At 38.6% G+C, this 14,767-nt stretch overlaps 2 protein-coding genes across 4 annotated transcripts in view; one reads left to right on the plus strand and one right to left on the minus strand.

Moving 5' to 3' along the window:
- ASCC1 (activating signal cointegrator 1 complex subunit 1) overlaps positions 1–3,544 on the minus strand; it is a 91,004-nt gene extending 87,460 nt beyond the window's left edge. For 2 of the 3 annotated variants that reach the window (XM_088792053.1, XM_088792052.1), the window contains exons 1-3: positions 3,430–3,544; positions 1,751–1,894; positions 437–536 (exon numbers count right to left, since the gene is read on the minus strand). In XM_088792053.1, the coding sequence (XP_088648179.1) occupies positions 437–536; positions 1,751–1,862 (212 nt within the window). In that variant the 5' untranslated portion in view covers positions 1,863–1,894; positions 3,430–3,544. Of the gene's footprint in view, positions 1–436; positions 537–1,750; positions 1,895–3,131; positions 3,263–3,429 lie in introns of those variants that run through there. The other variant, XM_088792051.1, reaches the window with a different exon arrangement.
- Positions 3,545–7,418: 3,874 nt separating this feature from the next.
- ANAPC16 (anaphase promoting complex subunit 16) lies at positions 7,419–14,071 on the plus strand. The gene is made up of 3 exons (XM_019745953.3): positions 7,419–7,560; positions 12,472–12,546; positions 13,261–14,071. The coding sequence occupies exons 1-3, from the start codon at positions 7,419–7,421 to the stop codon at positions 13,374–13,376; spliced, it is 333 nt and encodes a 110-aa protein (XP_019601512.1). The 3' UTR covers positions 13,377–14,071.
- Positions 14,072–14,767: the final 696 nt, after the last annotated feature.

Here is a 14,767-nt window from a genome sequence, read left to right on the forward strand (position 1 = left end):
AATCTTTAAAAAAAAAAAAAAAAAAGAGTCTGGCCATTAATCTAAGAAAATAAAATTCCATTTTCAATGGGAGGATGTTGGTGGATTTTAAGCAGAGGTAGTAAATAATCAGATTTGCCTTTGGAAAAGATTATTCCACCCTCAATATGAAGAACTGATTGGGAGGAGAGCAAGAATCAATGTGGAGAGACCAGCAAAGAGATAAGTGGTGGATTCAAAAGTTCTTTAAGAGGTAAAATCAACAGGAATTGGTGATACATATGGAATAATGAAACTGATCTGTAATCAGTCCTTAGAAATTCTAGGACATGAAACACTAAACCATTTTGTCGTTAGTAATCAAGCACTGAAATTAAGTGTGGAAAAGAGAAGAGTCAGCTTCCTGCTGAGTTTCCCGGAAGGGGCTCCCCATGAAGCTGCCAGGGGGCTCACTCACTTGTAGAGCAGGCTGGGGGCCTTCACGGTACACTGGAAACCTTGCTGGGTCTGCACCACCTCGTAGCCATCACAGGGTTCTTCTGTACTCTCCACGAAGCCTGGACAGAAACCGTAACATCTTGCTCAGAGCTGCTGCTCTGGACAACAGTCTTCCCAGCTGTCAACCACTCTCAAGGTTTATAAAAAGCAACACACACACACACACACACACACACACACACGGAACAGCCCAACACTTTACACTGCAGAACACTGCTCTGACATTCCTTCTGACCTACTTGTAGAAGAAAAATAAAGAATAAAAAACACAAGATTATTTTAAATCCTCCCGTCTTGGAATCTTGGAAAAGTATGTACACACCACTGTTTCTCCCAACTGTTTTCTCCCAGAAAGCGAAGACACAATAAAAAAATTTTTACTATTTTTTTATGAAGATAGAATTCACATAACATAAAACTTATCCTCTCAAAATTTATAACTCAGCTGTTTTTAATATTAAGACACAAAATTACTTCAGTGAATAAAGCAGAAATAATAACACTGGGAGAACTTTCTCCATACAGCAGAAAGAAAGAGAAAGGCGGAGGGTGAAATAAAGGAGCTCAAGGCCCCAAGGATGAAGGGAAATAAAGGGGAGCATTAGGGGGGAGACTAACACCCAAGTCTTAGAGCCTAAAAAAACTTTTATGAAGCAAAAGGAAAAGGAAGCAGAGAACCTGAAAGAAAGGCTTTGCTTGTTTATGCATTAAACCAAGCCAAAGGTAATTAGCCTGAAAATATTTATAATCCATTTTGACTGTTGAATTTATTTCTTAAAATTATCCCTACATAGTAATAAAATTATGCTCATTGTGTATTTGGAACTGCCTGTTTATGACTGCAAAGAAGAAGAGAAAAATAACAGTAATAACAGCTAACATTATTGGGCACTAGATAAAGTACTTTACATAATGTGTTCATTTATTTCAATAATTTATACATATATATTACTTTCACAACTTTACAGATAAAGGAAGTTAATTTTGTCACAGAATATTAATGATTAATATTAATTGTAACTAGCATTACCTCTTATTACATTTAAGCCTCTGTACAAGCATGAAACATAACTTGACTTATGAACTGCACCTGAGACACCTCATCAAACTCATCAGTCCTCTTAGACGTCAACACAAATGGATCTATGAGAGACCAATCATTTCAAATTTCGGTGCTCCCACAGAAATACATTGAAACAAAACAAAGAATTGCTTCTACAATTTGACAGAGAACATTTTACTTCCTGTCTGACCAAAGAGCCACTAGGATTACCTTGACAGAAGTCCTCATCCTCTTCTTCATGTTGGTAAGTCTGTTCTTGAATAGGATTCTTCCTATAAATCCGTCCATCAATTCTTATGAGCTGTGGGCGCAGAACTTCCATGATACTTTCTCCAAGTAATATTCCAGTGAAATCTTGAAAAAGAAAGGATCACCTTACCTTTTGTTTTAATGAGAAATAAAAACCCTCTCTCTATTACATGGATCATTACGCAGACTTTGAAAGGACATAATCGGGCATCAGTTCATAGTAGCAAAAGCAGCACTGTTTATTAGACTTCCCCTACCTGTAAACTGTTTTAAGACAAGTGATGCATATTCCACTACACTATTCAATTCCTGGCTCATTCTAGACAGCAATTTGTAAACTATTCAGCACTCCAAAAAAAGGTAATTAAAAGACACTGAAACCTTTATATACAGCCTGTCCATGATTTTTAAAGAGAGAATGAAGATCTATTTATTATTTTAAACTAAAAGGAGTGAAATGCAAACTTCTGTGTTTATCTAAGCATTTGCAATTCACCCTTTCTCTCCAGCATAATTAAGAGAATTAGGGATATTTAATACACTTATCCTTCAAGGGAAAAAGAGCCCCTAACTACTTACAGAGGTGCTTGAAATATACACCCTACAATTAGATCCAGTTGCCTATGAAAACAAGTAAAGTATGACTTAACCAACATGGTTCTTAAAACCAATTTCTATAGGCCACTGTCCAGCCAACTGTACACCACTCACTGAGAAGCCAAGCTTCTAGTCACTACTTAACGAATCAGTAATTCAGGAAACAAGGCTCGCTTATAGACTGTTTTTAAGGTCAACCATTGTTCCTTTCACATAGGTTGGATAGTTTTGAAGCCCAAAATGCGTAAAGAATTCCACAGTAAACGGATCAACCGTTAATAAATACACTAATATTCACTCCAACCCTCAGCAAGGAAGGCACTTTAATTAGTAGTTTGCTTGTAGAACCAAGGAGAGATTTCGTGCTGTGAGAAATAACAACATAGAAGGAAAACAGACCTGAATGGAGAAAGAGGGGGCATTATCAGCAAAGTTTAATGACTTTACACCCTAGTGCCCTATTCCCCTCAGGACCTCTCAAAAAATAAAAAGACTTTAATGCCAAGGTCAGGCCCTCAGACTATGAGCTCGGGAAGAAGAGAGGTGCCTCAGAGACAGAACACTCTTCATCTGCCTTCTCTTTCCTGCCCTGGGCAACGGGATTGCTCAGAAGAGGCAAATGGCCCATTTAACCCTGCTTCGTGGTGGTTTGGACTGGGAGAAGAAAGCAGAAAGCCTGCAATGTCGGGGGGGAAGCTAAAGCCCTAAAATCATAAAAGCGAGAAAAAAAGAAAAAAAAACAGTACACCAAAGCTGGTGAAAAAACGAGCGCGCCGCTTCACGTAAAGCCCCTCGAGGCTGGAGGCAAAGAACCCGGAAGTAGTCCACGGGAGCGCGTCCCCCGGCACCTCCCCACCGCGGCCACGCCCACCACAGCACGGGCGCGAGCACGCCGCTGTCCTAGTCGTTGTCAGCGCGGCGGCTCCGGCTGGCCCTGTGGGCGGGGCTGTGGGAGAAAGTGCAAAAACCGCTGAGGTAAGTGGCCGAAGAGTCAAAGACCCTCGGGAACTTTGTGGAAAGGGAGTTGATCCCTGGGATCCTACCTGTAGGGACTAATAAAATGGAGTAGATAGGTGGAGAAACAGGAGCCTGCCGCAGAAGGCGTGTAAGGAAATTGCCTCAGGCCGCGGTGGGCTGAGTGCGCATGCGGGCCGATAGCCTGGCGCATGCGCAGTGGGACAGCGCCCCATGGCATCGCCCCCTGGGGATCGAGTTGGAGAGGGTAACTGGCTGGAGTAAACTTGGGAACCGCTGGTGTTCTGACCCCTCCGCTGTCCAGCCCCTTTCTTTGCATCCCACCTGGTTTTACTTGCAACATCTATTTGAATGGTAATCCAGCTGTTGTGGAATACAGTGGAACGATTTGTTGATGATGAAATCTAATGATTGCTTACAATTTGCCATTGTACCCACCGTACCTCTTTCAGTGTCTTTTGGAGAGGAGATTTTTCTTTTTAACAAAATAGGTATATATCTGGTAGGAAGGAAAATAGTTTATGAATACGAGGTCATCCCTGTCGTACATGAAGTAAATATTTTATCATCTTAGTGTGGCAGCAGCCATGCTGTGGCCCCCAAAATAGCATTGTTCTCCTATAAGGATATCTACTGCCAATATTCCTAGCTTCCCCGATAAGGCCAAACTCCAGGTTACTTCATCATCGGTATTTATTCATTCAGCAAAATCATACTGAGCCGCCTACCTTGGGGCTGGCAGCCTAGTGGGAGAGCGAGTTGTGTAAATAGTGCTGCAGAATCCGGAAGCAAAAGAAAACAGTAGTGGACAAACCCTTGACACCAAACTTCTCTAGCCCCTGCATAACCTTTGCTGAGCTGCTAGCCCGTGTTCTATCGTATCTTCATCATTCATTCAAGGAATGTGATGCAGGTTCTGTGCTAGGCCTTGGGGGTAGAAAGACAACTCCTTCCCCCTTTCCTAGATCAAGGGATTCTTCCTAGGATCATGAACCTTAAAATAATGTGTGAAGTACATTAATAGAGGGCATTTTCCCTCTTCTGAGCAGACTCCTTCCTCTCTAGGAGCTCACTGGCTGAATATCAAATGGAGAGAATTAAAACTTTTCCCATGAATAGGAATAGTAAAAACTGGGATCTGCATAGGGGGAAAAAAGGATTCAAGAGTAAATATCTGTTAGTGATTTTGAAGTGCTAGCATTATTGTTTACGGTACCTGTACTGTTCCAAATGCTTTATAGTAACCTTCATGACACTTCTAAGGTACTATTATTATCCCTATTTTAGAGATGAGACAGCTGAGAAACAGGTTAAGTGATTTGTCCAGAATCATACAGCAAGTAGCAAAACCTGGACATGAATCCAGGCTGAGAGGCTTCAGAGTCTGAGTTCTTAACCACTGTGCTACCCTGTTTCCCCAAAAATAAGACCTAGCCGGACAATCAGCTCTAATGCATCTTTTGGAGTAAAAATTAATATAAGACCCGGTCTTATATTATAGTAAAAGAAGACCGGGTCTTTTAGTAAAATAAGACCTATTTTCAGGGAAACACGGTATTTCACCTCTCACATGGACCATGACATGCCAATAAAGCCATTGCTTGAAAAATGTCACAGCAAATAAGCTAAAGTCTCTACACCTCAGTTTTGTTTCATTATTTATAAAATGAGGGAGTTGGATTAGATGACTTTTAATGAATCTTGTGGTCCTGTGAAATGTTTAAGTCATGTAGCAAGCATTTATTTAAATCAACAGCTACTTAGTATAGAGCTAGCATTTTGTTTGGTTCTGGTGATCTGTCAGAACGCCTGCCTTTATAGAGCAGTTACAAACTAGGGTTTCTTGTTAGTTTCACTTTAACTCCTGTTACCACCTGCTTGCTGATAGCATTCAAAATTTAACCTAAATTTTTAAAGCTGGAAATTACTTAAGTGTATCTTTCCACCTCAGCAGAAAACTGCTTATTTGTGTTACAGTTATCTTTGTGCTAATTCTGCACTCCAGTTTTCAGCCCTGACTGTTTTGTGTATTGAACGATAGTTGTTCTGAATTTGGAAGAAAATGGAATGAAAGGAAATTTCTTTGATTATATTCAGTTTAGAAGTTACACTGTATCTAGCCTTTGATGTCTTTCCTCACTGGCAGAGTAGCTTAAGTGCTCTGCAGAGCAACTTGATTTCAAAATATAAAGTATCCCTTGCATTTGCAACTGAATAAAGCATATATCAGGGTGTGGGAAAAAGATTAGTTTTAAGTCTTAGGTGAGATATATAAACAGTTCACAGTGGGTTCTATTCTGAACTCACGGAAAATAAAGAGTGCACTACTCTTCAAAAGATAGCTAAGTTGTCTGCATCCTTTATTTAGATCCCAGCAGGAATCCATTTAGAAATTTGGACCTGGTCCATTAGTGCTTAAGTTCTTTTTAAAGAGCATTTAAAAACTTGTCAGGCTATATTTTGAGCTAGTGTGGTCCAAAGGATTACATATGAATCTAACTTGAAAAGTTGTTGCCTCTATGGATATGAATATAATTTGCAAAGTTATAGAGCTCAGAGGAAAAAAGGAAAGATGCTCTAATACAAAATTGAAAATGTCATTAGTCAATCTGATTTTTAAGTAGGCTGACATTCTAATTATAGCGGTTTCCTTACTGTTCCCCTATCCCTCTTCAGTATTAATCAGTATTACTTATAGACATACAATGAAATGAGAAACTAAGCTTTGCTTCCCCCACAATCTTAAATCATCATCACAAATTAAAGAAACAGAACAGCCAGATTTTCAGAAATGCACAGGATATCATTTTCCTTGCTAGGAAACTGGATTATGTATATGTAGGATTTATAACTGCATAGAATTTCCTCATTTTGTCTATTTTTTCAAAAACAAGTTTCAGCTTTTTTTAACAAACTTTTGCATTTCATAATTAGCAAGAAAAAAAATTCAGCTAAAATTCTCTCTGATCATTACAGAGGGAAAGTCATTTTTTAAAAATCGGTTTAAAGTCATTTTTATCTTTTTTTAATTGAGCTAAAATCACCTAACATGAATTAACCATTAGCCATCAATTAACATCAAATAAAATTGAAAACACAGCTCTTCGATCACACTAGTTTTACAGCCACATGAGGCTAGTGGCTACCATATTGGACAGTGCAGAAATAGAGCATTAGAACATCTCCATAATGACAGAAAGTTGCTAGCACAGTGGACTAGACCATTTTTTAAAGAAAACACACTTTTTAGACTTGTAAACGTATGGTATAAGCTATTATGGCAAAAGTAGTGTGGTTTTTTTGAACTTTCATAAGGAGTCATGTATTCAGTATAGATTTTTCTCATCTACATTTGGACTTTCTGATTTTTTGAAATGACATAGTGTTAACCACCACAGCTGCTCTATTTCTAATAGGCCATGAAATCAGAGGTCACTTCCTGAGCTATTTTGTTCCAGTTTTGGGACGCCACCAAGTGATCAACTTGCGTATTACATTTGGATGAAATTTTTTTTAAATTTTTTAATGAAAGGGCCAATATGTGTTTTCTAACCAATTCCCCTTCCTTGGGAACAGAACACAGTGTTATTCTGGAATTTTATTTGGAAAATTTTCTAAGTGGATTTTTGGTGTGGCTTGGTCAGGATGTATCCAAGACAAACTGTCCTATGAGGCATGGTTGTTTTATCCTCATATAATTTATTTCCTCAATCAAATTGCTACCTTGGCACTGTCCTGTCACCCCTTCATAACCCATAAATCACCCAGTCAATCCCAAGCGACATGAACAGTTTGCTAATGGTAGGAAATAGTTTTAAGTAGAAAAACTAAGAATAAACATAATCTTCACTTAAATTCTGAGTGACATTTTGGCCTGAGGCAGCAATAAAAAATTGTGGGAGTAGAGAGGGTAGAAAAAAGGGTAGCTAATTCTTTACTAAACTTATGCTGGCTTTTATGGCAGCTAGAATGAAATGTTGTCAGTCTCACTCCCATAAACTTGCCAACTGCTGTTTTTCTTTCTCTGTAGTGAAGTGAGAATTCTACTAAAGAGGAAATGGCTGCTTCTTCCTCTTCCTCCTCAGCTGGTGGGGTCAGTGGAAGTTCTGTCACTGGATCTGGTTTCAGTGTCTCCGACCTTGCCCCACCACGGAAAGCCCTTTTCACCTACCCCAAAGGAGCTGGAGAGATGTTAGAAGGTGATCTCATGCTGCTTTTTGCTGAATAATTGGCTTCAGACCTGCAATGAATGTTAATTGTAAAGAAGCTATTAAGTGGGTTAGAGATGAATTTGCCCTGATTTCAGCTCTACATTTCATCTTTTGTCCCCATTTCAAAATGATATCTTTAAAACACAAATCTCTCTCCAGAATCAGAATTGTGGAGCTGAAAAACACTTTGGAAATCAAGGAGGTCATCTAGAGTTATGTAGGTCCAGAAATGTTAAAGTGGTGTGATCATGGTAAAGACCAAGTCAGCTCAGGAACCAGGAATTCTCTTGACGTCCTGTTCCAGTTTGCTTTATCTGTCTCCCTATGATTATAGTAGGTCTTTTTTTGTTGTTGTTATATGGTTTATTTACAGATAGATTAACCCCAACAAAAAGGTTCTGAGAGGAAATCAAAACTAACATACTTCTGTTATATGTGAAGAAGACTGCTGGCCCACTGCAGAGCAGTGCTGCTGTGGGGTTTTTCTAGCACTGGAGCTGAATTGTGTTTCATACTGCCCACCATCTTATTCAGCACACATTTGCATACTGTCTGGGCAAGATCAGGGCACAGGCTGTAAGCATGAACCAGCACTGGTATCTGGAATTCATCAGATTCATGTCACTTTAGGAGCTACATCAATGAATTCTTAATAAGGAGCATAAAAATCACCTGTTGAGCTCATTAAATGCACATTTCTGGCCCACCTTAGAGATTCTGAATTAATCCAGCACAGGAACCATTTTTTTTTTTTTTTTTTTTTTTACTTTTATTTATTTACGTGTGTTTTCCCAGGACCCATCAGCTCCAAGTCAAGTAGTTGTTTCAATCGAGTTGTGGAGGGCGCAGCTCACAGTGGCCCATGTGGGGATCGAACAGGCAACCGTGGTGTTATGAGCACCGTGCTCTAACCAGCTGAGCTAACCGGCCACCCCAGAAAACCTTCATTTTTGACTAACATCCAGGGGAATCTCATGAAAATGGTCCTTAATTATTAAACTATTCATCATACTTTGAAAAAAATCAGCAAAGAACCTATTAAGGACTCAAAATCTACTTGATTCTAGCACTTTTGTACTTAATTATAGATCTTTTTTGCTTTAAATATTGCAAATTTCAGCAACAAGTACATTTAATCTGGAAATGTCTCTGAGAAAGTTACAAACTATAGTTAGGAATCGGTTTCTGGGGGGTGATCTTTTTCACTTATATCAGGTATAATAAAAAGCAGAGTTTTGTGTTAAGCCAGGGCAAACAGAAGAATCATTTTGACAGGAAAACATAGAAAGACTGGGACCATAAGGCTTCCTCGAATTGGTTCAAATCATAATTAGTAGAGTAGACAACCAGGTAGCATAGTTAGTGATACATCTGCAATGTATTTATTAATACCACTGTCTTTACCTTTTCATTTTCTTCCATTATGTTAACTAAATACTCAAGTTAGTATCACTGAGTCTGGAGGGAGTAAACAATTGAGGCCTTGTTTACCATATTTGGCACTAAAAATATATCATGACTTCAATTATACGCAGCAGAGACCTGGTGTTAAGGAAGTTCCCCACAAAACAAATGAAAAAGTTGGAGGCATTTAAACTGCTTAATGAGTTTTATAGCTGCAGGAGAGGAATCAATGTTTAACAATGGATTCTGAGATTGAAGTCATTTAAATTCTAGCTACAGAAGGAATTTAATACTGGAGGTACCTCTTAAGTCTCAAAGCTATCAGCATTCTTTGTCAGTATACACCAGATTACTTAGAAACATTAAAAAAGAAAGGTTTCTGAAATTAATCTGAATGTTGATGTTCTAACAATATAGTTCTGTCTGTTTTTTTTCCATCCCAGTGTGCTTTATGAAGGAATGGGTTGGCTTTCTAGTGCAGGGTGAATTTATATTAAGTTTAAATTCACAGTGCACAATTGTGATTCTTTTTCTCAGATGTAAAGTTTCACCCATATTTAAAGATGCTTACACTTTAAGGACAGACAATGAAAAATTAGAGATGGCAATCCCTGAACTATCCCAGTTAACTCAAGAATGTTAAACTAAAAATTTAACATTAAATTGAAAATTTAGTATTCCTAAATGTGAGTTAATAAAGATAGTAGATTTGGAAGCATCTTCTACCCTGTTTATAAGTGATACTATTATGCAATTAACACACAATGTACCGGACCATTTTTCTTAACAGTTTTAATTGAATATGAAAATAGAGTAGGAAGGGTTGCCTGTTCAGGGTAAAGAACAAAATCAGGAATCAAGGTTGGATGCATTTATAATCTTAACAGGTTCAACTTGATCTCTCATCCTCCTAAGTCTAGGATAATAAGCCCAAATAACCTGTAGTTAACCTTGTGAATTAACCTTTGTGTGCACCTACTTACTCTCTCATAACAGACGCCTCACATAAGCAGTATACAGCAGTTTTCAGCATTCTCCTGCCCGTGGCTAAGATTGTCCTTATCCAGTTATTAATGAGCAAATTAGACACTGCCTTCCAGCCCAGAAGTGGCTGAATTTTAGTGACATTGTAGGCCACTGAAGTATAAATTATGTGACCTTGTCTGGTTTCCTGCTGTGAGGTAATATTCTTTTAAGTGAATTTGTTAGCATCCTGTTTATTGGAATTGCAGTGGTGTTAGATTTGGGCAATTTACTGAACTTTTCCCTCTTTATAACCTTTGCTTGTCTCTTAAGAGGAAAGCTGATGTATTGCTACTTGGTGTGTTACAAAGGGTTTGATTACAATTTCTAAATGGAAGACAGATTGCCCCAGGCTGACTCCTCTCTGGAGAAATTCCAGGCTTTAAATTGGTACAGATATCACATTTAATCGGATGTGGCTAAGAAGCAGTGGACTTTGTGGTTAACACAGAGCTGCAAATCAGCAAAAGTGTGTTCCATAGGCATATAGAGTGGCAGAGTGACAGCGGCGAAGGAATATAGAAAGGCATATAGAGTACCTTTTTGAAAGATTAGCCTACATCCTTTTGCTTTGAAGTTTATTACCAAGGGAAGTATGCAAATATTAGGTTGGTGCGAAAGTAATTGCAGTTTTTGCAATTATTTTTTACCTTTTAAACCACAATAACTTTTGCACCAACCTTATACTATAATTTAAACATTTTATCCTAATAGCACCTGTGATTAAATGTAAGTGGAAGGCAGCACTTCCTAGAGCTTCCAGCTACATCTTGGTCCCTGATCCTTTTAGTCCATAACCCCCACTGCCTTGTGTAAGATCCTAAAGTTCAGATAATTCAGGATCAAACCCCCTGAGGAGTGAGCTGTAATTCTCTATGCTTGTTCTTTCTAAAATAAAATTGACTTATAATTTGAATCTTTAAGCCAGGGTATGAATAGGATAAGGAACACTGGCATATCTACACATAAGAGTCATAATAAATTGGCCTCATTGGTGTCAAATGTTCACACAGTCCCTCTTCTCATAGTGGCATTCATACTTATTTGCTGCCCAATTATCTAAAAAACTCAGTGATATCATTAGCTCACCTAGATCTTTAAACTGGACAGTCAGTATAATATTCATTTAATTGAAAATACAATTTTTTTGCTCAGTTAGATGATCTGCTCACAGATGACTTAATGGGGGTGGGAGGAGGAAGTAGGATCATATCCCATATATCACAGTATGTAGAATAGAGGTTGAATTTAAAGAATGGAACACTCGACCTAAAATACATATCACTTTATGAAATAGATTATATTTTGCAATAATGTATAAATGTATGAAAATAATTATATTTTCATTTCTCTTTTTTTGCATCAATTTTGAAGGTAGTATGGGACAGAAGCCCTCTTGGTTGTATATTCAGGCCATTTGGACACAATATCTGTGCGTTTTCGTATTGTTTACCATGACTTCTGAAATAAGGTCTGCCTTGTGTGAAACAGCATGAAGCCAGAATGGTCAGTCCTAACTCCGTGTCACCTAATACTGTCTGACACACAAACCCATGATTGATGGGTGAGTGCTTGGCACCTAGTAGTGCTGGCATGAACTACCACCTAAAAAAAAAAAGACAGCTGTGTCCTTGCCCTCCATTTGTTTTAGAATTTTTGCAATAAGGAACCTTGTCGAGCTACCCTTCTAAAAGTCCTATTTTCTTCCATGAGCTCTATGTCTTTTGGGGTATGTTTTGCTGTCTTCAGCCGTTGCCTGACAAGGAATAACATGAACTAGCTCAAATTTCACAATCATCTTCCAAGTGCTGTGGTGACTGCGTTAGCTACCTTCTTATTGCCAGTTCTTGGCACCAGTACAATGCTAGGTTCTGAAACTGCACTATACTGTTATCGCCAACCAAATTGCAGTGTTTTGGTTCAGTTGGAAAATCAAGGTTACAATTTGCGTTTACAGAATGAAATTTCCCAGCAGTGTTTTGACATGGTCATAGTGATGTAATTTGATACACTAAAAATCAACAACAGCTATTTTTCCCTTGGCTGTACTTTTTAGAATGAAAATGATTTTAGAGTTTTGTGTTTTGATAGCAGCGGGGTCACCGGGCCAAATGTGTCAGCTGTCAGTGTTTGCCTGACATACGCGTACAGAAGAGGAGAACATGAAGAAACTATCAGCTTGGGAGGGGGGAAATGTTGACCAGGACATCAGACTGAGGTTTCTTGTTTTTGTTTTTATAAACACTATTTTTAAACTCTTAAACAAGTAGAGGGACTATTTTAATATTCTAGGTATAGAAGTAGCTTTTATGCAGAGTAGTATTAGTTCTAAATGAAACAGAGGCCCTCTTTTTAAACACTGAAAAGTAGACCCTGAATGTAAAAGCAAGGAAAAGAATGGACATGTTTACTTGGTTTACAGGAGCCATAAAACCCTTAGGGCAAGTTAAAACTTCTCTCTTTTGTCTGTAGATGGCTCTGAGAGATTCCTTTGCGAATCTGTTTTCAGCTATCAAGTGGCATCTACGCTTAAACAGGTGAAACATGGTAAGCATATGAGTGTTGTGTACTTAACTCTGAGAATAAATGTACTGGGGTGGGGTGGGGTATAAAAGGGCTTTCACAAAGATCATTGTGTTCTTGTCAAACTCCCGAAATTCAGCAAGGCTGTTTAAGTGGACTTTCTAAATTACCTGCAAGCAAGAACATTCTACAGCCTTAATCCAGACATACGTCTACATTAAGGCTTAAAGTTAAAGTCAAAAGGATTAAGTTTTCTAGGGGAGTTAATGCTTCCTACTCCTCTTGTGTTGCTTTTTCCTCTCCTTTCTGAAACCTTTTACTGTTGTCCTCTACTGGTTATCATAGCTTCATCTTCAAGTCCTTCTGTAATACTTCATGACCTACCTGGATTCTGAGATCCTCGCAGCACCTTTTCTGTCCCATCATGCCTCACCAGGCCTTCATTCATGCATCAGGGAACTTGTTCCCCAGCAGACCATTTCTCCATTGAAGGCATCAGGTGGGGGGGAAGCTGCAATTGCCTGTAACCATAGGATCTTATACACATCACTATGACATGGAGAATAGGTACTACTTTTTAAGATTAAGTCTTCTGAACAACATAGACTAAGACCCATCATTAGAATAGTGAGGGAAAAACTTCTAGAAATCATTTTTTAACCAATCATGGTGGTTGGTGACTGTCTCATGAGAAATACCTTAAGCTGTATTATATGTTACCTCCTTGACTCGTTACAGATCAGCAAGTTGCTCGGATGGAAAAACTAGCTGGTTTGGTAGAAGAGCTGGAGGCAGATGAGTGGCGATTTAAACCCATCGAGCAGCTGCTGGGGTTCACACCATCTTCAGGCTGACCTTGCCTGGATGGTCACTGGCGTGCACAGCCCCGGCAGAGCCAGCGCGGGACCTTTCTCATAGCTCACGTAGCCATCCAGAGAGGCACAGCTCTGTTGCTGAATTGTTCATTCACATCCATACTCGGTTTCTCTGTATCTATCCACAAGCAACAAATATTTAAACGTATGATCTTACGGGGAAAATTTTTGTTTGTTTGTTTTTAAAAAGCATTGAGAATTAGATTAAGACAATTGGCATCAGAGAACCAGGAGGTTTGGGTTTAATCACAAACCAGGTAAGACACATGCCGGAACTGGCCATCTGAATGGCGTCTCTGCTGACACTCATGCGCTGCATGGGATCCTCACCAGTCAAGTCCAAGGTCAGGATCTGGAGTTATAAAATTCAGCATTTCTGACCTAAAACAGTTCTTTTTTGAAGATGAATGTTACTTCAACTCAGCACCAGTCCAAATGAGAAATTTTTAAATGTTCAGGTTTTTTTTCTGTTTTTAAACATCTAATTCTATAGATTCTAATATCTTGTAACCTCTTCCAGACATGCTAAGTGTTGGCCAAAAGAATTGCTTTTTGAATGGTGAAGCACTTGTAAATATAAAGCAGGGAGCAAAATCCTTTAAAAATGGAAATCCTGAGTTCACCTTGTTGGTGGACTAAAGCAATTCTTTAGCAAATAAATCCTTTAAAAGGGCTCCAAATTGGTTTCTTTATCTTTTCAAAGTCTCAGTGTTTGGGCTAGTGGGGAGAGGTCAAATTACTTTTTATAAGAAGGTAATCTGAAAACCATTTCTCCTAAGCAAATGGTAGATTTGCTTTATCTCAAGGATATTTGTCTTTACAGACGTATATGAATTTATCTTATCAATATCAGAGTAGGTTTTTATATCATAATGGGGGAATACCTGGAAAGCTGAGTGGTGTCCTTTATTCTCCCTCATGGGACCCCAGGGTCCACACTGCACAGTTAGGAGAATCATTTATTAGATTTTATGCAAATTTTGCCTCAGGCAACATTTGTCTTTCTCTTCATTAATAACTTGTACCTGACCTGCTTAGCATTGCTTAATTATAAATATAAATCTCAGGAGCAATTGGCCTTAATCTCAGGAGTTCAAAATGTGTAACATATTACCTGACAGGGAGGTGGTGACTTCATTGAGTCGGTAAGAATTTGAGCACAGAAGTTAAAGAGGAAAATCTTGGAACTTGGAATTGGTAATTCAGCCCACTCTTCTTGTCTCTAAAGCACATCAGAGCATAAAAATTACTAGCCCATAAACTTCACCTATTTCTGTATTATTCTCAACCCAGACAGTTTCCGTATTTGAAAACCTTTGAGTTTCCTAACATTGTATTTTTTTTAGCATAAACCATGTGTATTATTACCA

The sequence above is a fragment of the Rhinolophus sinicus genome, chromosome 15 (assembly GCF_057876585.1).
Source record: "Rhinolophus sinicus isolate RSI-liver-muscle chromosome 15, RSI-T2T, whole genome shotgun sequence".
Classification (NCBI taxonomy): Eukaryota; Metazoa; Chordata; class Mammalia; order Chiroptera; family Rhinolophidae; genus Rhinolophus; species Rhinolophus sinicus.